Source organism: Tribolium madens, unplaced genomic scaffold (assembly GCF_015345945.1).
Source record: "Tribolium madens isolate multiple individuals breed KSU strain unplaced genomic scaffold, Tmad_KSU_1.1 Scaffold_7;HRSCAF=85;Tcas5.2_LG10, whole genome shotgun sequence".
In the NCBI taxonomy this organism is placed as follows: Eukaryota; Metazoa; Arthropoda; class Insecta; order Coleoptera; family Tenebrionidae; genus Tribolium; species Tribolium madens.
This window is the reverse complement of record NW_025401050.1, coordinates 5,882,386-5,905,419: the sequence shown is the minus strand read 5'-3', so window position 1 is coordinate 5,905,419 and position 23,034 is coordinate 5,882,386. Positions and strand designations below refer to the sequence as shown.

At 31.9% G+C, this 23,034-nt stretch overlaps 3 protein-coding genes across 8 annotated transcripts in view; 1 reads left to right on the top strand and 2 right to left on the bottom strand.

Annotated features, from left to right (window-relative positions):
- Nucleotides 1-1,944: 1,944 nt before the first annotated feature.
- On the bottom strand, nucleotides 1,945-8,384 carry LOC123010018 (kanadaptin). Of its 2 annotated transcripts, none has more exons than XM_044406627.1 (7): nucleotides 8,229-8,384; nucleotides 7,920-8,178; nucleotides 7,577-7,814; nucleotides 7,362-7,500; nucleotides 2,917-3,442; nucleotides 2,700-2,854; nucleotides 1,945-2,645 (listed from the first exon to the last, which is right to left on the bottom strand). In XM_044406627.1, the coding sequence occupies exons 2-7, from the start codon at nucleotides 8,080-8,082 to the stop codon at nucleotides 1,971-1,973; spliced, it is 1,896 nt and encodes a 631-aa protein (XP_044262562.1). In that variant the 5' UTR covers nucleotides 8,083-8,178; nucleotides 8,229-8,384; the 3' UTR covers nucleotides 1,945-1,970. The 2 variants fall into 2 exon arrangements, with proteins under 2 accessions (XP_044262562.1, XP_044262563.1); XM_044406628.1 differs by having other exon boundaries at nucleotides 7,920-8,172; nucleotides 8,229-8,380.
- On the top strand, nucleotides 5,338-6,411 carry LOC123010019 (gamma-glutamyl hydrolase-like). 2 transcript variants are annotated; one of them, XM_044406630.1, is made up of 2 exons: nucleotides 5,338-5,392; nucleotides 5,444-6,411. In XM_044406630.1, exon 2 carries the CDS (start codon nucleotides 5,452-5,454, stop codon nucleotides 6,361-6,363), a length of 912 nt encoding a protein of 303 aa, XP_044262565.1. In that variant the 5' UTR covers nucleotides 5,338-5,392; nucleotides 5,444-5,451; the 3' UTR covers nucleotides 6,364-6,411. The 2 variants fall into 2 exon arrangements, with proteins under 2 accessions (XP_044262565.1, XP_044262566.1); XM_044406631.1 differs by having other exon boundaries at nucleotides 5,373-5,396.
- A 1,596-nt stretch (nucleotides 8,385-9,980) lies between the features above and the next one.
- LOC123009643 (protein unc-13 homolog 4B) overlaps nucleotides 9,981-23,034 on the bottom strand; it is a 28,840-nt gene continuing 15,786 nt past the window's right edge. For 3 of the 4 annotated variants that reach the window (XM_044406090.1, XM_044406092.1, XM_044406091.1), the window contains 8 exons: nucleotides 21,959-22,302; nucleotides 17,979-18,995; nucleotides 14,032-14,458; nucleotides 13,909-13,983; nucleotides 11,132-11,449; nucleotides 10,450-11,084; nucleotides 10,207-10,400; nucleotides 9,981-10,154 (listed from right to left, as the gene is read on the bottom strand). In XM_044406090.1, coding sequence (XP_044262025.1) covers nucleotides 10,060-10,154; nucleotides 10,207-10,400; nucleotides 10,450-11,084; nucleotides 11,132-11,449; nucleotides 13,909-13,983; nucleotides 14,032-14,458; nucleotides 17,979-18,995; nucleotides 21,959-22,302 — 3,105 coding nt within the window. In that variant the 3' untranslated portion in view covers nucleotides 9,981-10,059. Of the gene's footprint in view, nucleotides 10,155-10,206; nucleotides 10,401-10,449; nucleotides 11,085-11,131; nucleotides 11,450-13,908; nucleotides 13,984-14,031; nucleotides 14,459-17,978; nucleotides 18,996-21,958; nucleotides 22,303-22,352; nucleotides 22,582-23,034 lie in introns of those variants that run through there. The other variant, XM_044406093.1, reaches the window with a different exon arrangement.

The window sequence follows — 23,034 nt, the reverse complement described above, 5'->3', positions numbered from 1 at the left end:
ATGACAGTTAAGTATACTCGTTTTCATATTAATGTGCATCGAAGTAGTGGTTGAAAGGGATCATTTTAAGGTGGCAACCATGCGAAAATTCAAAGAATTTAAGCGATGCTTAAATGTTGATTTGTGCAAAAAAATTCGTTAAGTAAATGTCACTGGCCCTAAAAAAAGATATTAATTATGTAGAAATTAAAAAACAATTTTACTAAGAAATTGGTACTCAATTTAATTTAACTATTGTTGTTTTAGCATAAACCAGATGTTACAAAATTTTGGTTAATTAATATTTTGATATTTTTGATTTTATTTCTAATAATATTTTTAATTAATTAATTTTAATAATAAGAAAGGGTAGGTAAATTCTAAAAAAATACAGATGTATAGAGAAAAATATAAAGTATTTAAAAGCAAACGCTGATTTCTGAGCGATATAGTAAAAAATACTTTTAGCAGACTTCCTTGTGTAAGAACCTATACCAAAAATATACAGAGTGGAATTTTTAACTGGAATAAAATTTATAATTTGATTATAAGCGATTTTTGTAAAAAATTCTGAAACATGTCGATTTTTATTTTTTCTTGTGCATCATTTGACACATATAGTTTTTGTTTATATGCTTTTGTGAAATGCAGTCACCTATAACTTTTTTTTCAAATATGACAAGTATTTTAAAAGATAAGAAATGCATGTTACTTTTGATTTGCAATTTTGAACATTTTTGCATTAAATTTTTTTATTACGTAAACTTTGAAAATATTCAGAAAACAAATAGTGCGTTATATTGCATGTGACGTGGGCTTTCAAATGAGGTGTCACTTGTCATACCATTACATTTGAAAAAAAAAGTTATAGGTGGCTGTGCATTTCAGAAAGCAGGTAAACAAAAACCGTATGTGTCAAATGATGCGCAAAGAAAAATAAAAATCGACCTAATTCAGGATTTTTTACAAAAATCGCTTATATTCAAATTATGAATTTTTTTCCAGTTAAAAATTCCACTCTGTATGCATGAAATAATAGGGAATATTGTTAGGTTTCCAAGGGCCGAAGAAAGATTTCATCTGTGGCTTGCTCTTATTAACAGAGAAGATGAAAGTTATAAATATACAAGAAATTTATATATTTGTTCTGCACATTTTAAACCAGAGGACATGAGTGTATCTGGTAGTAGAACATGTTTACGCCCTAATGCAGTTCCGTCTATAGACATTGTAAGAGACGTGGCAGAACCAAAGGATGAGCTTTCATCATCAACTGAATTGATTGAGTTTATCAGAGAAAGACTCTTTTCTCCATCTTCCTCTGAAGAGGCAGAAGAAGTACCTGTGCTCAAATAAATGCACACTATTATTCACTATTATTCTTTCTTGTAGGGGGATTAATGTACCCGTCTAGAGGCACATACAGGGTGCGCCAGAACTCGCGCCCCAGAGAAAAATGTCATGTAAGTTAGATACCAGGAACATGGAAAAAATGTTAAAAAAATTCTATCTATAAAAATTTATAATTCTGTTTAATGTTAATTGTAGCTTTTATCGACAAAATTTTTGTACTTTTACTACATAATTATAAAAAAAACATATATAAGATCTTCAGAATCATTAAATAAACATAAAAAATTTCAAATGTTAAAATTTCTTGACAGATAGAATTTTTTTAACATTTTTTCCATGTTTCTGGTATCTTATCTTAATCAAATTTTTCTCTGGGGCGCGAGTTCTGGCACACCCATGGGTACGAATCATTAAAATGATAGTTCCACTGAAATTTAAAAGCAGTAGTGTATGCAACCAACAAAACGATAAATTTGTTAGGTGTATTACTGGTTGCATATGCAAACAAGGACAGTCAAATAGTAATTCGAAATTGTTTTGTGTAAATCATAATAGGTTTAATGGTTTATAAATTTTAAATAAGAAACTTAGTAAAACATTAATACTAAAAAGACCAAACAAAAAATTTATTGTTAAAATCAATAGCCCAATTTGTCATTCAACGACGTTCGCCCGTCCCCAGACTGCCCACTCGGGGGCACCCACATATTATAATCCTCTTTGTGGGCATCTTCATCATAGCCCTTTTTCTTTTCAATTTCTGCTCGTTCTTGTTTCTGTTGTATGCGTCTTTGGTTTTTTCTTTTCTTCTTTTCGTTCACATTTACTTCTTTTTGATCAGCTATTTGTTCCTTTTCTGCAATAACACTGTCTTCCTTTTCTTGTTCTCTTTTTGGTTCTTCCTCTTCTTCTTCTTCATCATCACCATCATCAACAATCATCGGTTCACTCTTACTAACCACTTGCACTTTAACCTTCTTGCGCTTCCCAAATATAGGTAAACTCTTCTTCTCGAGTTTAGTACTGTTTGAATTGGAGGCGTATTCAGGTACTAGAGGTGGTAAACTAGCCGGTTTTGCTATATTTACCAATTTTATAACATTTCCGTGTTCTTGTTTCAGTTTAATAAGCTCAGATTTGAGTTTATTCACACTTTGTTTGCTCGGTTTTGATTGTTTCAACTCCATCATAAAAGAGTCCAATGGATCGGCTTCAGTACTTGAGGTACCAACTGAAGCTAGGGACTTTTGACACTCTTCAAGCTCACATTCCAGTTTCCTGATACAATCACTGATTTCTTTCTCTTTCTCCATCTGAAACAAATGTAAACATTTTTTTTTATAAGAAATCAATATTTTGCTACTAACCAAACTCTCGTAAGTTTCTGCTTTTTGTGGTACTTTCGCCTTGATCCTCATTTCTCTCTTCTTTTCAATGGCACCAGTTCGGTCCAAAAACGTATCATCGTCACTGTCGTAGTAATCGTTTTCTTCCCAATTTTTCGGTTTCCGTTTCCGAGACTCTTAAATTTTTATACCCGAGCTGCTTAGCACCGAGGGAAGTAATAAAAAATACTACACTTACCATGTGTGGCTTGTCGCAACAAGCCATGTCGATCTAGTATCCTACAAGCTTCCAAAGCACACTGAACCACCGCTTCCTTCTTCTTGCCCTTGTGAAAAACTTCAGCGAAAATGGGACGTCCCATTTCATCGTCAATTGGAAGCTCAACTTTGCAAAGAAACTGTCCCATTCCCTGTTCCGTGCAATCATATTCAAGATCTAAGCCTTCTCTTTCGAAGAAACCACGCAATGCCTTTTTGGGATTCTCAAGATACAAATCTTCGTTGTTAGTTTGCGCGAAGGGATTTTCAGATAAGTCGGTTTCTTCATCTGCGTCTTCGCCTAATCCCCAATCGATGCCTTTTTCTTCCTGTTTTCTTGCTCTTTCTTCTTCTTCTAATTTTTCTAATTCGCGTTGACGGATTTGTTCTTCTCTTTTGTGCTTCAATTCGGTTACGGTTAAAGCCGATTCATCCTCGGTGTCGTGTTCGGGACCGGTTAAAATATACGAGCGGGTACTGCAGCCCAGCTTTAACATGTGGCCAACCTAAGGGAAATTTATTTTGGTACAGAAGGGGAATTTAATCGAATTATTTGGAATTTGTTTGAGATTACTTGTGAATTACTCGAATATTTCTGGGATTCTTTTTGGAATTATCGGAGACTATTTCCCTCATAAAATTTAGACCAATCAAATCTTTCAAATTTCTAAGATTCATCAAATCAAAAAATAATAAAAGCTGGGAAAAAATCATGAAATTGGCAACACTGTCTGAAGATAATGTTTTTTGCTAAAACTTTAGAACGATTTGGACTTTTCCGTGGAACTTACTCAAATTCGCTACAAAGAAATTTTAATTTTTTTATTCGTTTGCTTCTTTATTTTATACAGGGTGCGTCAGAACTCGCGCCCCAAAGAAAAATTTCAACTAAGATAAGATACCAGGAACATGGAAAAAATGTTTAAAAAATTCTATCTGTCAAAAAATTTTGACATTTGTCATTTTTTAATGACTATTTAATGATACTGATGATCTTGTACATGTTTCTTTACAATTATTTAGTAAAGGTACAAAAATTTTGCCAATAACAGCCACAAATAACATTGAACAGATTTACAATTTAGGATACAGTTTCCTTGTTTCCTCTTCTAAATAACCTGTAGCAAAAAATCTTGTAAAATTATTTTTCCAACAGAAATAAATAGAGTCAAAGTGCAAAATTTAAACTCTCATAACATTGGAATTTTTATAGATAATTTTTTTTAAAGATTTTTTCCATGTTCCTGGTATCTTACCTTATATGGCATTTTTATCTAGGGCGCGAATTCTGGTGCACCTGTATGTAATAAAATAATGCGCTAGGATAATTACAATTGACTAATTAAATAATGCGGTATTTCATAGAATAATTAATGATTTTTTTAGAATGGTTTTGTTATTTTGTATTTAATTAGTTATGGAATAAAAAATAGACGAAAATCATTTTTGGGGAATTACAAAAAGTTTCAGAAGTTAAAAACTAATACAAAAGTTAAATGTTAAAAATATATTCTCTTAAATAAGAAAAATAAACAAGAATGAACATAAATTTTTACATTTTTTGGTATAAAAAATAAATTAATCGTGTTCCTGGGCAAAGCATGTCGTTTTATCTTACAATAGGAAAGAATTAAGTGAGAGTTTGTAAGACTCCGATTCTAATATTTTTTCATGTTCATGTTAATTTTTTTTGTAATAATAGTTATTTATTATACAAGACGATAAAGAAATTGTAAAAAGTAAAAGTAAAAATTTCTTGAATATAAACAGTAAATAAAAATTACTTTATTTCATTAGACGATAAAAGACTACTCTATCTACTGAAATTAGTTGATAAAAAACAAACAGTAAATAAAAATTACTTTATTTCACAAGACGATAAAAGACCACTTTATCTACTGAAATTAGAATTAGCATAAAAGCACTCTTTAACACTGAGTACAAAATAAAGAATGTTTTTTATAGAATTTTATTGAATTTGAGGGCAATTAAGGGTCCACTGTTCGCTTTCAACAAGAAATTTGTAATCTGCGAAATTAATTTTGCTTTAAAATTTTTAATTCACGTTAAATAATAGCAAAATTTGGCTTTTAAATCAACGTAATAATGTTGTGTAAACTCGGCTTCTGATATAATGTTCGACTATAGCGCCATCTGACTACTTCTCTCCAATTTGTGACAAAGATAGAGCTATCTCAGGTCGAATAAGAGAAGAGTGAGAGGGATAGTGCGGAAACTGGCGGGAAATTTAAATGTGGTCAACATGTTTACACCGAAAATATGATAAAAACCACAGAATTCAAAGATAAAATCTTGATGTTTTAAGTTGTTTTGCATCTAGAAATTAATTTTTGATAACCTTTTTGATAAAAGTACATTATTTAGTGCAAAGTTCGGAAACTAAGTATTCAGTTCTCTTACATGATTTAAAAACGTTAAAACAAATAATCCAAACTGTACGTAAGTATGGGTTTGGGCAATTTACGTGCTTATCTGTAATATTTAAGTATTAAAAATGAGGGTTATTTTTTATTTACTACTTGTCAAAACGGTTTATGCCGGCACCAAAGTAACCGTTGGAATATTAACCCAAGAAATATCACCAACTTTGCAGAAATGTATTCGCCAGGATGCTAAACATACAGATGATTACACTGCTTTTATTGTCTCGTCTTATGTAAAATTCGTAGAAAGTAGTGGGGCACGAGTTATTCCAATAAAATTGGACAAAAATGAGCCCTATTATGAGCATATTATAGGCAATGTTAGTGGATTATTGATACCGGGTGGAGTATCAAAGTTAGAAACTGGCTCCTTCTATGAGGCTTTAAAAGTGTTATATAAAATAATAGTAAGGAAAAATGAAGCAGGAGACTATTTTCCAATTTTAGGAATATGTCTCGGGATGGAAGGTTTAGTCATGGTAGCCAACAAAAATGTAAATATCCGAAAACATTGCAGAGCTGAAAACATTTTATTGGATATTAACGTCACTTCCAGCAAAAATAGCAAAATGTTCAAGAATATCGAAACAATCAAAAACGATCTAAAAAAAGTTGCACCTCACTTTCACAATTATTGTATTTTAAAAGAAGATTTGTCTCAAAGAAATTGGCTTGTAACTAGTGAAAATTTTGATGAAGAAGACAATTTGTTTGTTGCATCGTTGGAACATAAAAAATATCCCTTCTATGGGCTTCAGTTTCATCCAGAGAAAAACGCATTCGAGTGGAAAAACGACTTGAATTTAAACAAGTCTCCCAGTGGAATACGCGCATCGAGATATTTCGGAGATTTTTTCATCGAAGAATGTAGAAAAAACGATAATGTATTACAAGACAACAAATTTCTTTTTATTAATAGATACGACCAAATACCGACTGGTAAATATGGATGCGCATTTGACTCAGTTTATGTTTTCGAATAGTTTGGATTCGAAATTTGTAACGTTTTGACATTAAACATTTATCCTGGCTGTGTTTTTGTTTTTACCAAGGGGCTGTTGACTTAATTCAGGTAATTCCAAAATAATTCCTGTAATTCCACATTCATTCCGATGATTCTGAGAAACTCGACTTATCTTTAAGACGAAGCCCCGAATCTTATTTTTTTCCAAATTTGGATTACTAATGTGAATCTCTAGACACGCGGCAGTGTTGCCAACTTGGTGATTTTTCTCAATTTCTAGTAATTTTGGGAAAAGATCTGGGATTAATTTTTATTTTAATTTTTTTTAGAGACATATTTTGTTATTGTGTTACTTGTTTAAAGAAAAACCGAATGAGTGGCAATTTTTTTAAGGAAATTGAAATCAATAAAAAAATCAACAAGTTTTATTACTGTCGACACGCGGCATTGATCAAACGTTTCCTCAACAACAAAACTCACAAAAGTCATTCCATATTCGTGACACACAATCAAAATTTCTCAAATATGGATACAACAGCTAGTAAAAAGCAAGTAAAAGACCAAAAAAACACTTTTACGCGTTCTGATAAGAAACCATCACAAACAAGTGAAGATGCCTCATTCCAACGTCTGCGAAACTTATTTCTAAAAACAGAAGAAATGAAGCAGGAATCACAAGAACGAAACGAACAAATGGAGAACCAATTCAAAGAGTTGCAAGACAGGCTTACCAACAGTTCGGGATATTTGAACCAAATCAAGAAGAGCATTGAAAATATCAAATTCTCGTATCAGAGAGACATCAACGACTTGGAGAAAGTAACAGAAGAAAATCGAGAAGATATTGACAGACAAATCGAGGAAATTCGGGCACATATTGGGAAACTACAAGGCACTGTCAAGGGGGAAAAACACAAACCGCAGACGTATCAAGAAGCACTCAATGACGTCATTTCAACTTTCCAAAATATCGCTCAGGGGAAGTACTCGACACGCACTATGGACTAACTTACTTACACGCATCCGCACGTAATTTCTTGGTTTGAGTCGATTTTTGTTCAAAAAAGTGCCGTGTGTGCTTTCTAAATCGTAAATGTAGAAACCCGAATTGGTGGCGTCTTTCTCGTCCTTTCTGTATTGTAAAACAGCATGATATCTGTAACACAAATGTAATAAAAATTCAAAAATATTATTTCCCAACCACGGGATGTAATGACTAGGAATGAATTTACCTAGAAATGGTGGGATGTTGCATGCAAATATCACAACTTGTTAGCCGCCCAAACGTCCAAAACGGCTTTTTCATCACATTTACGGTCTCAATAATGGAACCGTTTTTTAATACTTCCAAAATATAGTCATGTGAGGCCGATTCGGGTAAAGATGAGCAGTTGGGTTCTTCATAGGGCAATGATTTAACTTCGGGCTTCTTATTCTCGACTGGTTGATGCACAGGGGGGACGTTTGAGTCTAAAAATGAGTCAATTTCTTGTCAATCAACTTGGCAACGCTGGATTTTAGGTGACTGTCAATGTCGCCAACTTAATTTCAGAGTCAGAGGCCACTGTATTGTACCTGGTTCTGTTTTTTCATTTATGCATTGTTTTTCTTCCACTTTACTTGGAACTGATTCCACATTTTGTAACCTTTTTGGGAATTTTCCGATTTTTCCCACCAACATTGGTTTTTTGAAGGAGGTTTCTGGGGCATTTTCTTGCTTCAAAGAGTCGTTTTCCATCGTGTTTGTTTGGGTTAAATGTGAGGTTAGGGTTAGAATACTTCACATTAGAATACTAAATTATTAAGCTCAGAAACAAACTTGTCATTTCTGAAACTAAAATATTACTTTTGATTCGTTAAATAGGAAAAAAATAATAATATTACATTTTTTCTTAACAAATGTCAATAAATAACGTTGACTTTTAGAACAATGATTCAACATGTTCGGCAATTGTCGTTGAATAATTTTCGGATTTTCACCTTCCAACGATCATTAACGAACATGTTCATTTTGTCGAGATGATGTATGCAACCAATTATACAGATACGTGAATGCTGAACTAGTTAAATCTTTATTTATTTTTTACAATGTTATAAAGTGATTTATTTTATTTTGCTGAAACGAATTAAATTGACTAGCATTACAATCATCGCATACGATAGGTTCAAACCAAATTGATGACATGTTGATAATAGTAGATTACATACTGAGATGGCAAAATATGACATATGACAGTAAAAAAAACTAAAAAAAACTTGCAACCTAAAACTTATTAACTAATACATTACAAAAATAATAAAGTAGACACAAGATGCAAATACTTGTTTCATATTTTAAACCTACATATTACAGCACTGTTTCGCTACAATCAGATTGTATTGATCCATAATTGTCACTGCTTCACGTTTGAAATACTGCATAACATCAAAATTTTAGTTATAAAACAATTCAAAATCAAAATTGACGACAAAAAGAAGACTTTAACTTGAAAAATACTTTGTTTTCGCTGCAATTGCACAGTTAGGTGTGTTCGTCCACTGACGTCACCATATAACCATCTTACTCGTTCTTTAGTGTCTCTCACTCCAAGTTACCAGGCAACCTTCTTACTTTATAAATCTAGGTTTGAATAGACTCTTTATTATCTAAAATTGATTATTACCTTGCAATAACTTTGCAAACCATTGCAAATGTTTTACGTTTTATTTAGGATTTTAAGAAGTATTTTTTTTAATGTGCCGCTTTATAATATGTACTTAACAAGTTATCAATTACATTGGCCACATTTTTGTTTCATGTTTGAAGCAGAGCGGCAAAAATCCAAATTCAAGCCAATTTGAGCTACAAACATTTATAATATCCCTGTACATATTGTCATTGTCTGATTATTTTGAGTATAGTATTGTTAGATTTTATATTAAAAAAAACACCTTCTGGTATATGACATAATTTCATAAAAAAGTTGTTACTAAATAAGAAAAAAAATCATCGTTGTGTTTTTTATTTTCTCTTTGTGTTACTGAATTATAATTTGTATTTTATGGTTTTCTAATCATGTGTTTTCAGTTTTTTGACTCTGTTAACGGTTTTTTATATTTTCTTTTCATTTTTTGTTTTCTAGTTATACAGATTGCGCCAGAACTCGCGCCCCAGAGAAAAATTATACGAAGAATATGGAAAAAATTCTGTCTATAAAAATTTCGAAGTTACGAGAGTTTAAATTTTGCACTTTAACTCTATTTATTACTTTTGGAAAAGTAATTTTCCAAGTTTTTCTGCTACAGGCTATTAGAAGAAGAAACGATAAGGAAGTTGTAATTGTGGTTTTTATCGGCAAATTTTTTGTACTTTTACAAAAACAACAAATACAAGTCGTCAGTATCATTAAATAGACATAAAAATTTTAAATGTAAAAAACTTTTGAGAGATATTTTTTAAGCATTTTTTTCATGTTCCTGGTATCTTATCTTACTTGAAATTTTTGAATTTGATAAATTTGTTTCGAAGATAGAACTTTGTCAATTTTATCAACTTTTTATTTTATTGGATTATGCAACCAATTATACAGAACCATTAAATTTAAAGATGAAAATATTTTGTGTTTCCACAATTAGGAAAAGTGTAAAAGGCATCAATACAAATTAATAACAATATATATTATAAGTACAGTAAAAATATGCATCAAATATATTTTTTTTTCAATACAGTCTTAGATTATGAAGTTCCCATTCTTTGTTTAAGTTTCCTCAAAAACTCCTTGGCTTGTTTATCACCTAACCGACTTTCTAGGGCCTTGATCGCTTCGGTATCTAAAAAAAAAACACAAATATTCGAACTATGTTAAATAAACTTGTCACTAACTCAAATCAGTTGGTCTTGACAAAGCTAACTGAATTTGTGGTAAATCATCAATTGGAGTACTCGACGAGTCAATGTCTTTAAAATGCAGAAACGCCTCACCAATATATTGGTTATTATAACCCAACATATCTTTATCCTTGACACTGAAAAGCACCAGTCCATTTTCCACATCCTTGTAATCAGGCGGTAACTCACTGAAAAAAAATGTAATAAAAAAAAACAACATGAACAACAATTTCGTACACAACAAAGTTTTCGTCATACAAAGGAAATAAATTCTTGTAATGCGTTTGCGTTTTCGGTTTGGGAATCCCACTAAACTTGTGTTCGGGTAAAAGATGTATCCTCACAAATGAGTCACTATAACCATTCGAATCCATCGCAAATAAATTTCTCGCGTTCATTACAACGACTTTGAGACTTTTATTCTCGAATTTGGCTTTCACAGACAACACTCCGTATTTCGATTCTTTGACATTTCGAAATTCCTCGTACAAATTCAGATGAACTAAATGGATCAAGTCGTTGGTTTCAAGCCCATTCACTTTCAGTTTCAATTCAGTTTTCTTCAATTCGTCACAAGTGAAATCACTCGAAGTTTTGAATGACCCAAGCATGAGGTTCAAGGTTTTGTGAAGATTGGCAAAGAACGACGGTGGTCGTCTTTTCTCCAAATTCGATTGAATTATTTCCTTCAAAATTGTGTCTAAATTATCCCAAACAATTTCCAAAACTCGGTTAAAATTCTCTTCGTTAAGCTCGTTATGTAAAGTCGATAAATTGTTATCTACGTATCGCATGAGTCTATCAATGCTGTTGCTATCTTGATTGAAGAGTTCTGCGCCTTCGATTAAAAGTCGTTTCATGGCTGGCACCATCTGAAAAAAAAATTATTAAAAAAAGTTCCAAAAAAAATTGAGCAAACCTTTTTGACCACTGTTTCTAGGAGGGCGATAATCTCATTTCGCACGGTATCTATGGCATTTGCTATGACCGTAGTTAGCGTATCTTGACATCTTTTTGCCTCTATTGCACTTTTCAAGTCGCCTAATTTTTCAATGACTTTTTCCATATCAAGTTCTTCCGTAAAAGGTTGCAGGGATTGTCTCACATATTCGATGTTGTTGATGGCCAAACACCACTCATTGGTTACTTCGAATTTCTTCTCGTCTTTTTCAACATCCATTCCGTCCACTCGCATTGACATTCTTTCGGCGTAAAAGACACAACAACGACAAATATCCTAAAAAACGTATTTCATAAAGAAAGGACATTTTTGAAACACCCTGTATAATTAAGTCAGTCTAACGAGAGAATTATAAAGTTAATGTTTGTTAAGTTGTAGCACTGTAACTTTTTTAATTTACGAAAAAAATTTTTTTTACATTAAATATTTTCTGGGTTGACATTACAATTTTAATTATACCAAACTTAAAAAAAAAAACATCTTTCAATTTTTATTAAAATATAAAATTCGGAGATTACAAAAATTCTTCAAATTCGAAGTGGGGTTTCATTTTTTTAAGGGGAAGATAAAAGTTTCAATGTCGAACAAGAAAAAAATTAATACATTTTAATTCGTGGGTTTGACTTTGACATTTTTACCTTCTTCTTAAATTTAGAGAGTCGGTAGCTAATTTCCAAAGCTATACTCTGGCAAAAAATTATTAAAATCCATTTTTTTTATGATTTTTTTTTTAATTACTTAATAGAAATTTATTTACGAAAATTACACGAATTGTGCTCAAAACCCAAGTTTATAATGTGCCAAAAGAGCAAATATTAGACATAATCGTTCCATTTTGAAAATTTGTTTTTTTTTTATTTTGTGGACTTAAAAAAAGACAAATTTTGGTGTTAGCCTTTCGCCTGCTGCATTTTTGGTTTTCAAATAGAAAATCTAAAATCAAATAACGAAAATATCCCATATTTAATACTTATTTTAAATTCAAGCGATTAAAAAAATATTTTTTTGCGATTGTATTAATGAATTAAAAAAAATTAGAGAGTCGATAGCTAATGACCGAAATTACGATGTGTCAAAACCGCATCAAACGCCAGGTTTAACTTGCCACAATACTATTTAATTTTTTAGCATTTTTAATCAGCAAAAATAATAATGGATTTATTTATGAAAACTGTAAAAATTGTAGCTAAGACCCGAGTCTACAAGGTACCAAAAAAGCAAAACGTTGCAATTGTCCCATTTCGAAAATAAAAATTTTTGACATTGAGCATTTGACTACTTCGACTTGACTTAAAAAATAGGGCAAATTTTGAAATGAACTCGCCTCGACTACTGCACCTCTGGTTTTCAGATAACAAAAAAATCGACAAAATGTACCAAACAAGATTAAAACGCAACTTCTGCAATGCATTTTTTTAAATTTAAATCAGTGCAATTACAGGTGTACTATTTTTTTTAAAATTATTTAATAGATATTTGTACCAAAAATTTCCCAGATTAGGAAAAAAGAGCAAACACTGCAATCGTCTCATTTCCAAAATACTAATTTTAAAAATTGAACATTTGATTTGTATGAAAACGAAGCAAATTTTAGAGTGAACCCACCTCGCCTATTGTATGTCTGGTTTTCAAAAAAAGTGAAATCAAAAATTAGTGCAATATTTTTTTAAAAAACTTAAATAAAAAAAAATTAATAATTTTTGATAATTTTTAAATCAAATAGGTAACAACAAGACAAAAAGACCCTCTGTATAAATATTTTTTTTTGCAAGGATGGTACTTTTTGTTTTTGTTTTACTTTTGTTTTGTTTTCTTAATATTGCAAAAAATTGCACCACATTTCTACATCGAAAAGTAGCAATAATTTGTCAAATAAACCATAGTCCTATAAAGCTTCGTTACGGATATACAAGGTGATAAAGTTTTATCTTATTTTTTTTTTAAACAATAGCAAGACAAATTAGTTGTTCCAATGAAAAAATAAGCAATACACACGTTTTTAAAAATCTCAGGAAATATACAGGGTGTTTTCTCAAAATCGTAAAGATTTGCAACCACATATTGTACATCGAAAAATAACACTAATTTGTCAAATAACGATAGCCCTAAAAAGCTTCAATACGGAAATACAGGGTGATGAAGTTTAAAAATTCTTATTAAATAACTGATAAAACATTTGTTTAAAATTGTTATTAATATGTATATATCAACTTAATTGTTCCAATGAAAAAATAAGCAATACACACGATTTTAAAGATCTCAAGAAATATACAGGGTGTTTTCTCAAAATCGTAAAGATTTGCAACCACATACTGTACATCGAAAAATAATACTGATTTGTCAAATAACGATAGCCCTAAAAAGCTTCAATACGGAAATACAGGGTGATGAAGTTTAAAAATTCTTTTTAAATAACTGATAAAACATTTGTTTAAAATTGTTATTAATATGTATATATCAAATTAATTGTTCCAATGAAAAAATAAGCAATACGCACATTTTGAAAATCTCCAAAAATATACAGGGTGTTTTCTCAAAATCGTAAAAATTGCAACCACAAATTCTACATCAAAAAATAACACTATTTCGTTACGGATGTGATGATGTTTCACGATTAAAATAAAAATCTATTAGTTTCTCCAAAATCCCTTGAGTTATTTTCATAAAATTTTCCAGGCTTTGTGAGATTGGAATTATTTTTTACTGGTGTTATTTTTTGACACCATTTCACTCACATCAATTATTTTGGCAATGAACGTGTAGCAGCCTTCGACATCCGGCCAGTTGAGCTGTTGCCAAAATACTTTCACCTACAAACAAACCCTGAAACGCTGTTTTTCAAACAACAAAATACCCACTTGATAGAAAATCGAAATCGTGTCGACGGCTGAAGAACTATACCTAACCGTGGTGTCCACTGGCACTAATTTATCCAATTCGACGGCTTTTTCGATACGCTGAAGGGCTTTAAACACGGCAATATCAAGCCATTGAGCAACGCCGCCATGAAACCATTGATAAAAATTCCGAATATGAAATGAATCCGAATCTGTCTGGCATAAACCTTTGCCAAGTGCAACAAATCGGTGGAGAGCTAAATAGAGTTCGAACAAGGTCGTGCCTTCTTTCAGCGATTCGTTTGATTCGGTTTCGTTTGTTGTGAATCCGGTGAAGGAAAGCTTTTTGAGGGATTTGCAAATGTTGCGGACGTCGGGCTCGGCGAGAGCTGAGATTTTTGCTTGGTAGAAGACGTACAAAGCTTTGGCGTATTGGAAATTTATCGTTCTGGAAAAAATAAAAAACACCATAAACAAAGCTCCTCTGAAAGGTACTGAAACAAGGGACACGCAACAAAAAAAAAACTATTTTTTTGTCTAAAATTTACTTTTAGTTTATTATGTTATTTCATTAATTTCGGGTAAAAAATGGTTAATGTCGAAAAAACTGCAAAACTTTGGTTATTTTTGAATTAAGTAGGAATTTTCTGTTTATCGTAGGGCACTGATGATTAAATTTGCTTTCCAACAAACCTAATCACAAAAAGCTAGCGCCAATAATTCCGGAGTTACTAATAAACTACTCTAGTACCAAAAATCGAGCAAATCTCGATAAAAATCAAAAAAATATAAAATGTTCCTAGAATTGGCGTCAAGAAATCTGCAAAATTCGTAATGGTTTTGAAGTTTTAGTCGAATTTATATTTTCGATATTTTTGATTTTACAATCAGATTTTCTCAATAACTATACAGGATGTTCCATTTTTATTGTTACAAATTTAACCAGATGATAGAATATTCAATTTTAAGGTAAAAGTTTCCTATAAACATACAGGGTTATTCATAAATATGAAGCAATATTTGAACCTCAAAAATGACCTATAAAATGATGTTAATTGAAATAATAACTCGTGTCCTACCTCTACTGATAAGAATTTTACAGCCCTCGGAATGTGGGTATGGAAATTTGATTTTTTTGTAATAACTTTGGAACTATTTTACCAAATATTATAAAATTTGGAACATTTCCTTGTGACAACATACCTTTTGAACTGGTAATCAAGAAAACCGGATACATCCACTCAATTTCCGATTCCAGCAGTTGCAGGTCATATTTTCTGTGTTTTTCCATTTTTTTGCTCTCTTTACACCAATTTTTTATTGCCCAAATAGATAGAGTAATCAATTTCAAATAAAAAACGCATAACCTTTAATAGCCTTAAAATGGACCGTTTCAAAGATATTTTAATTTAAACTGAGGACTGCACAACGCTGAAATCAAAAAATAGGGATTTTGAATAAATGATATCCACGGCAACAAATGACCATGGTCCCACAAATCGCTGTCAGGCATCTGTCAACTTTGACAATGGACGTTTCTTGGGCGATTAATTGAAAATATTTAATAAAAGAGTTTACTTCAGACTCCAAACGTAATCTACAATAAATCCAAATCGATCTCGTAGCATTTAATTTATAAAAAATTCACAAAAATTTATGGTCAAAGTTAACAGATGCCTGGTAGGGATTTTTGTGACCATGGTCATTGGTTGCCGTGGATACCACTTATTCAAAATCCCTATTTTTTTATTTCAGCGTTGTGCAGTCCTCAGTTTAAATTAAAATATCTTTCAAACGGTCCATTTTAGAGGTATTAAAGGTTATGCGTTTTTTATTCGAAATTGATTACTCTATCGATTTGGGCAATAAAAAATTGGTGTTAAGAGAGCAAAAAAATGGAAAAATACAGAAAATGTGACCTGCAACTGCTGGAACCGGAAATTGAGTGGATGTATGTTTTCGTGATTACCAGTTCAAAAGGTATGTTATCACAAGGAAATGTTCCAAATTTTATAATATTTGGTCAAATAGTTCCAAAGTTATTACAAAAAAATCAAATTTCCATACCCACATTCCGAGGGCTGTAAAATTCTTATCAGTAGAGATAGGACACGAGTTATTATTTAAATTAACATCATTTTATAGGTCATTTTAGAGGGTCAAATATTGCTTCATATTTATGAATAACCCTGTATATCGAAAAATTTTATATACGGGAGCCACATCCCCTGCTGAAAGGGCATCTTTTAATGGATTTTTTCCAATATTTCAGAAAGCATCGTAGATAAAATTACAAAATTTGGTACAACTGATAACCTTTATACACCCAAATGAATTCAAATATAAAATGTCGAAATTTTTACTCAGGGGTGTCCTAAACTGGGGGCTTTAGGGTAAAAAGGGCCCTAACTACATTGGCGATTGGTTTTTGCCACTTTCAGACACTAAATTCTAAATTTCAGAGTTTTCACAAAAAGAGGTCTCTTGCGTTTTTTCGATAAAACTTACCGTTTTTGAGTAAAATCAGTTTACAATTTGTCTTACAGACCATAAAGAGGATAAAAATTAAAAATTAAATTTGTTTCACCGTTTAAGAGACTCGGGGTTAAAAAAATTCCACAACTGATCTTTAATTCGTTCAAGTGTTTAAAAGTAATCAGCTGTACCAACTCTCGTAATTTTATCTATTCTACAATAGTGGGAAAACCCCATTAAAAACGCATCTCTTTCAGGGGGTGTAGCTCGCTTACGTAACATTTTTTCATACATGTTCATAGGAAACTTTTGTCTTAAAATTGAATAATTTATCACCTGTTTAAGTTTGTAACAATAAAAACGGAACACCCTGTATATTGTAAAACACTGATCTTTTTTGTATATGATAAAAAATTAAATTTGATAATTTAAAGTAGATTCTACTGTTTTTTAGCTTTTTGCTCTAAATCTTATAGTTTCTGAGAAAAACCCATTTAAAGTAAAATTTTGAAAACTTCGTACTTTTTGAATAACGATTACGGCCAAACCATTAGATTTAAAGCAAAAACTCAATCCCATCGTTCAAAGTGTGGACACACACTTTGAAGTAAATAATTTTTTTTTATAGCAGATGTTAAACTATTTCTTTATCAACTCGTTTGAGTAGATAAAGTAGCACTTTAACAGCAAGGGTAGATAAAATGTTTTAACTTATTTTGTTCATTTAAATTTACAAATTTTATTATCCACGAGGTGAAATAAAGCGTTCGATTTACACTCAAACAAGTTGAATTAGACTCAACAAGGCTTAAACTTGCTTTAAATCTGTTAAAAATAATCTGACGTTTCGTATTGAGAAATGTCAAAAATTGTAATTTTTTTAAATTTTATTTTTTCTATTAAACTCAAAGTCCTGCTATAAAAAAATGTTGTATTATACACGACGATAAAGATATAAATAACTGTTTTTCTAATTTAAATGAATTTAAAATATTTTAACTTCAAAAAATCATTTTTCTTCAAATAAAGACCATTCTAAAGGGATGGACTTGCCCTTTAGAATGATATGTAATTTGAAATTGAATATTTGCGAACTTTTCTTCGAACAGTGTTCGAATAAATCAAAATAATCTAAGAAAAACCCTACGAGTAATTTTTTTTTCATCATCACCATCGTGTAGAGCATCTCTTTATTAGTTGAGATCCAAATTTATAAATGAATATACCAAGAAATTTTCAAGATATGATTTTTTGAAGTTAAGGTTTGCTAATCATACAATGCGCCATAAAGGAGAAATGTATGTTACCTAATGTTACTTAAACTTGCATTTTTATTGGTGCTATAGTTACACCACCTACGTTTTTTGAAGTTTCAGCACTTTTAAAACAGCAAACAGCCTGTATATATTATACCAGCCGGCATAATTTGTCAAGTTGTCACGACATGACTTTTTTTGTCGCCCTGTGTAATTTAAAATCACAAAAAAACTTACTGTTGGAAAAGCTTGTCGTAGAACTCTAGTGCTTTTTGTAGATCGCTTTTAACCAATTGAATCGCTTGAATCAAATACTGCAAACGTCCCACATCGCTGTCACTTTGCTGAACATTATTCTCCATAATATGATTAAACCAATCATCGGCTCCTTGTTGAACAGCATCATCAACAACAGTCAAAATATCACGTTTCGTTTCTTCACTAAACGTCACCCACGAATACATATTATTGGGAAACAAATCAACATCATCCGGTATTCCCAACATTTTAATATTTCCCAAAATTTTCAAAACTTCGGTCAATTGTTGCATCGTCATTTTATCCTTAAAATCCCTCTTTCGGATTTTTCTAATAACTGAAAAACACGACGGGAGGAGTTTCTTCGCCCCGTCCCAGAATATCTTCAAATCTTCATCGTTGCTCCCCCCCTGAAGCGGTTTCAGCAACTTTTCCAGCAGTTTCCCGAAAAGACTGAAACTGAGTGCGTGGTTTTGGTGAACGGAAGTGTAAACCGCCCATTGGCACAGCGCCACTTCCGGTGGCGTGAGCCCCGATTGGGCTATGTGCTGGGTTAGCAGGGCTTCGCCCTGGGGACTGAACGTCCCGCACCACCAGAATTGGGCCACTTTGGACAACTCCAGTTCGTGCAAAAGGACGATTCGCAACATGTGTCTGTGTTCTTGGGCGGCGACTTGGCGGTTTTTCTCCGAACTGAAGGAAATTCGGACTTTGATGACGCCTTGACGCGTCGCTTTGTTCTTCTTGTCGAGGCTGTACCACATGGTGAGGCCCGAGGCCGGGATTGAGTTGAGGGGGATTTTGGACACGCCGATGAGTTCGTTCTCGTGTTGGCCGGTGGCGGCCGCCACGGCGATTTCCTTCACGAATTTTCGCATGCCTTTGACGCCTTTCACGTCGAAGAAGCGACCGAATTTCTCCTTGACGGATTCGGCGGGGTCGAAGTCCCACACTTCGATGCAGAGGGTGTCGTCGAGGGAATTTTCAGAGATCGGTCTGAAAATAATGTAAACAAAAAGAAATTGAAAGACGTTTTCCATGTAGAGCTTTCAAAAAACATGATTTTTTCAGATATTTTAAACCTAAAAAGTAGCAAAGATAAAAAATATTTCGTTTAGTTGGGATTAAATCTAAAAATTTCGACTTCATTTTAATGGTTTCAAAAGTATAAACCTTCGACAAGAAAATTGCAATATAATCGAGGGTTAAATCGCAGAGGAAATCGGTTTACATAATTGGAATAATCAGAAGAAATCATATGGAAATCAGGAAACATTCTTAGTTTTTTTTTCATTTGCTGACAAATTAAGGGAACACTCGAAGAAATCGGGAAAAATCAAAGCAAATCGTGAGAAATTGAATTTAAGGGAAAATCGTATAAAAAATCAACGGAAATCAAAGCAAGAAAGAAAATCTGGTGTTAAAATTTGGGAAATCAAAGCAAATCATGAGAAATCATTGAAAAATGCAAATGCGTAAGTACTTTTTTCTTCATTTGTTTGCGAATTAAAAAAATCTTAATGAAAACAGGGAAAATTATCAGGAGAAATCAGAGGAAAACATGAGGAAATTAGGGAAAATCACTAGAAACTGTGGTCAAATTCTGTCAGATTCGAAAATGTTGTGTAGAATGTAGAAATTATACCTAGGGGAGATCGGTCTGAGAAAAATGTTACCCATTTATGACTTTCAAAGCTTTTTCTACATTTTAGATAATAAAAAGTAGCAAAAATAAAAAATATATATTTCGCAAAATTTCAACTTCATGTTTACTTTTAACAATTTTAATGATTTCAAAAATGTAAACCTTTGATAAGAAAACTAATCGCAATGAAAATCGATTTACAGAATTAAGAAATTCAGAAGAAATTTTTTCCATTTGCTGGCAAATTAAGAAAAATCATGAGGAAATCAAGGATAATCGTGAAAAAAATCACACTTCCAAACTCGGGAAAATCAGACAAAATTATAAGGAAATCAGAGGGAATAATGAAGAAATCATTGAAATTGGAAGTTGTTCTTTTCTTCATTTGCAAGCAAGGGAAAATCATAAAGAAATTAGAGGAAATCATGACGAAATCAAGGAAAATTTGGGGAAATCGGGGTTGCGAGGCGGGAAATCATTGAAAACTGCACTTGCGCAAATAGTTTTTTTCTTCATTTGCTGGCCAATAACAAGAAGTATTGAGGAAATCATGAATAAAGCATGAAGAAATCAGAAAGAGTCAAAGAAGATCATGGAAAAATCAGACAAAATTATAGGAAAATTAACGCAAATCTTAAAAAAAAAATAGATGTTAGAGTTTATTGATAAAGCATTTTTATGATAGAATCTGCAATTAATTTTTTCTTATAATTGAGATTTTTGGAAGTTTTGTAATCCACAAAAATTTTTCTTTGTTTTTCTCTCTTGTACCTTTTTCTTTCCAAATTTTTTGTTCGTTGTAGCTCTAAACTGTGTCCCTATTGTGTTCAACTTTTTGTATCCAGTTTGTTATACTTTTTTTCACTATTGTTGTCTTTTATTTTAGCTCATTTTTTGACAAATGCAACTTACATTATTTCAACTAGTTTGATTCTGATTTGGTCCTTTTTTTAAACCATTTAAAACGTTTCCAGGAATAAGAAAACATAGAAGAAATTTTAACAATACCCACATTAAAATTAAACCGAAAATTAAACGATTACATGATTACAATTTTTTTTCAGTTTTGTAGAGAATTCAATAGAATTTGTTTAGACTTTAGAAACCTTAAAAAGCTCCTCAAAATTCTGCTATACTTACTTCAAAAAACTAACACATCATCTGTTTTGTCAGTATTTTAACTTTTAACCCAAGTTTAAATTTTTTTATCCACATAAAATTTCCAGTTCTGACTTATTCATAATTTTCTCCTACTTAAATTTATAATTCGACGCTCTATAATTTGACTCTATTTTGCTCAATTTATCTTTCTTTTTTACATTTTTTTCATTAATTATTTTATTTTTATTTGCTACGGTTCTAATTTTTTATAAATAAGGCAATTTAGATTTTTTTTAGAGTGCCATTTCTGCGTTTTTAGTCCAGTTTTATACATTTTAGATAAAAACAGTGATATAAACAAAATTTTGGGCTAAATAAATGAGAAAAAAATATTTTTATTGTTATTTTTTTAAGGTGAAAATCAGAAAGTGCGAACGTTAAATGGTCAAATTTTCTCTTTTATCGAACAACAAAATCAGTTTATAAAAAATTGAAATAAAGCGTAGGATTGTGTTAAAAGGTAGAGAAAAACCATTATTGAGTGTAATTTTTTTCGCCGCTTTTCTCTCAAGTTTCTGCTTCACCATAATAACGTAATAAATTTCATCAAGAAGAAAATTGTAAACAAACAAATAACTTAATTTTTTAAATTCCCAGTTAGGAAAAAGCCGATATTTTATAAATAGGTAGTTATTAAACAAATTTTTGCGGAAATTTTTTGCTTTAAATGAAGTTAAACCGGACAAAACTGACGAATCGTTGTACAAATACAGGGTGTCCGGAAAGTCGCGCACCTCCTTGAAAGAGAGAAATTGGGTAGTTCCCCAGAGTACTAAAAAGATGTTTAAAAAATTTGACGTTTGACATATTTTTATGTCTATTTAATAATACTGATGATCTTGTATATGTTTTTTTTATAATTACTTCGTAAAGGTACAAAAATTTTGCCAATAAAAGCCTGTAGCAACAGAAATAAATAGAGTCGAAGTACAAAATTTAAACTTTCATAACTTCGATATTTTTATAGATGGATTTTTTCAACATTTTTCTTGTTGTCTAGGGCATGACTCGATGATACAGTGTCGCGGAGGTGCGCAACTTTCCGGACATTCTGTATGTGTTTCATAAAAACAAGTTTTCGATTTTTGGGAATTTGTAAATAAATTTTCAGTTTCAAAAAAAAAAGTTTTCAAAAAAAATTCTGGATACTTACAATGCGAAATGTTCTTCCCAGGTGGGCACCAAAGTCCCATACTTGACCGAGGTGTTATACCTATGCGACGTATTACTAGCTAAGTATAAAGTAACAAACGGATCGCTCAACCCGTTGGAATCCTTTGGTTTCAAATCTTTGGCTTCGATAACCTCGACATTGATCAAAAATTCAGGAGCCTCCTTTTTTTCAGCCTCCGACAATAGTTGATTATGTTTATTATTAGGAATTTTAAATGCATCTTGTGCGTACGAGATTAAGGCAGTCTGTCCTATCTCAACACTTACATCACAGCCAACATTATGTAAGATTTCGTACAAAATTTCAGCATACAACTCATCGATCTGAAAACAAAAACACCAATCACCCACCTGAAAATCTGAAACAAACTTACTGTCATGGACGCCAAATACATGCTTGTTTGTCGCCGCAATTCCTCTTTTTTAACACCTCTGAAATTATTTCGAGGCAGCGCTCGCGAGTTTAAACTGAATTGTGAAACGCTCGATTTCATTTTTTTTTATTTACGCCCCGAACAGATCGATAACAAACCCCATAGTCGACGATCGAAATAAATAAAGGGTGGTTTTGAGGTGCGATTGTTGCAGCGATGTGCACGGGTTTGGCACAGGGTAGCGACTAATCAAGTTTAACTTGTGCCAAATCTATTCTGGTCAAGTTGCGTGTCTGACATTAATATTTTGTATAGCGTAAAGAGAGCACTTCTATCAAGAAAAATCAATGAGATTTTAAAAAAAGACTGACGCGGGTTTGTATTGGAGCAGGCACGAGGGGGTACCTACTACTACATCAACATTCTTCAGTGATTCGTATTGAAGGTATTTTTAGACAAGTGCTTTTTTGGGTTTTGGATTTTTACAATTTAACCCGATTCGGGCATTCCTAGCACAACAAGCACGCAAAATTTATAATTAATATTAGTTCAAAAAAAAATAATTGTTTAGTGTTGAAAAACCGTAAAGTCAAGCAATGAGAAAGCTTGTTTTTTAAAAATAGAACCGCGAAATTAAAAAAATGCATGGCTACGTCATTACAAAATAATACAGAAAGAATTC

What these genes read in the sequence shown, in the direction of transcription:
- LOC123010019 (XM_044406630.1), top strand. Translation starts at nt 5,452, where the DNA reads ATGAGGGTTATTTTTTATTTACTACTTGTCAAAACGGTTTATGCCGGC.
- LOC123010018 (XM_044406627.1), bottom strand. Translation starts at nt 8,082, where the DNA reads ATGGAAAACGACTCTTTGAAGCAAGAAAATGCCCCAGAAACCTCCTTC. An exon ending in AAATGAAAAAACAGAACCAG is followed by an intron (nt 7,815 to 7,919) that starts GTACAATACAGT and finishes ACTCATTTTTAG; the next exon opens with ACTCAAACGTCCCCCCTGTG. An exon ending in CAACATCCCACCATTTCTAG is followed by an intron (nt 7,501 to 7,576) that starts GTAAATTCATTC and finishes TTTGTGTTACAG; the next exon opens with ATATCATGCTGTTTTACAAT.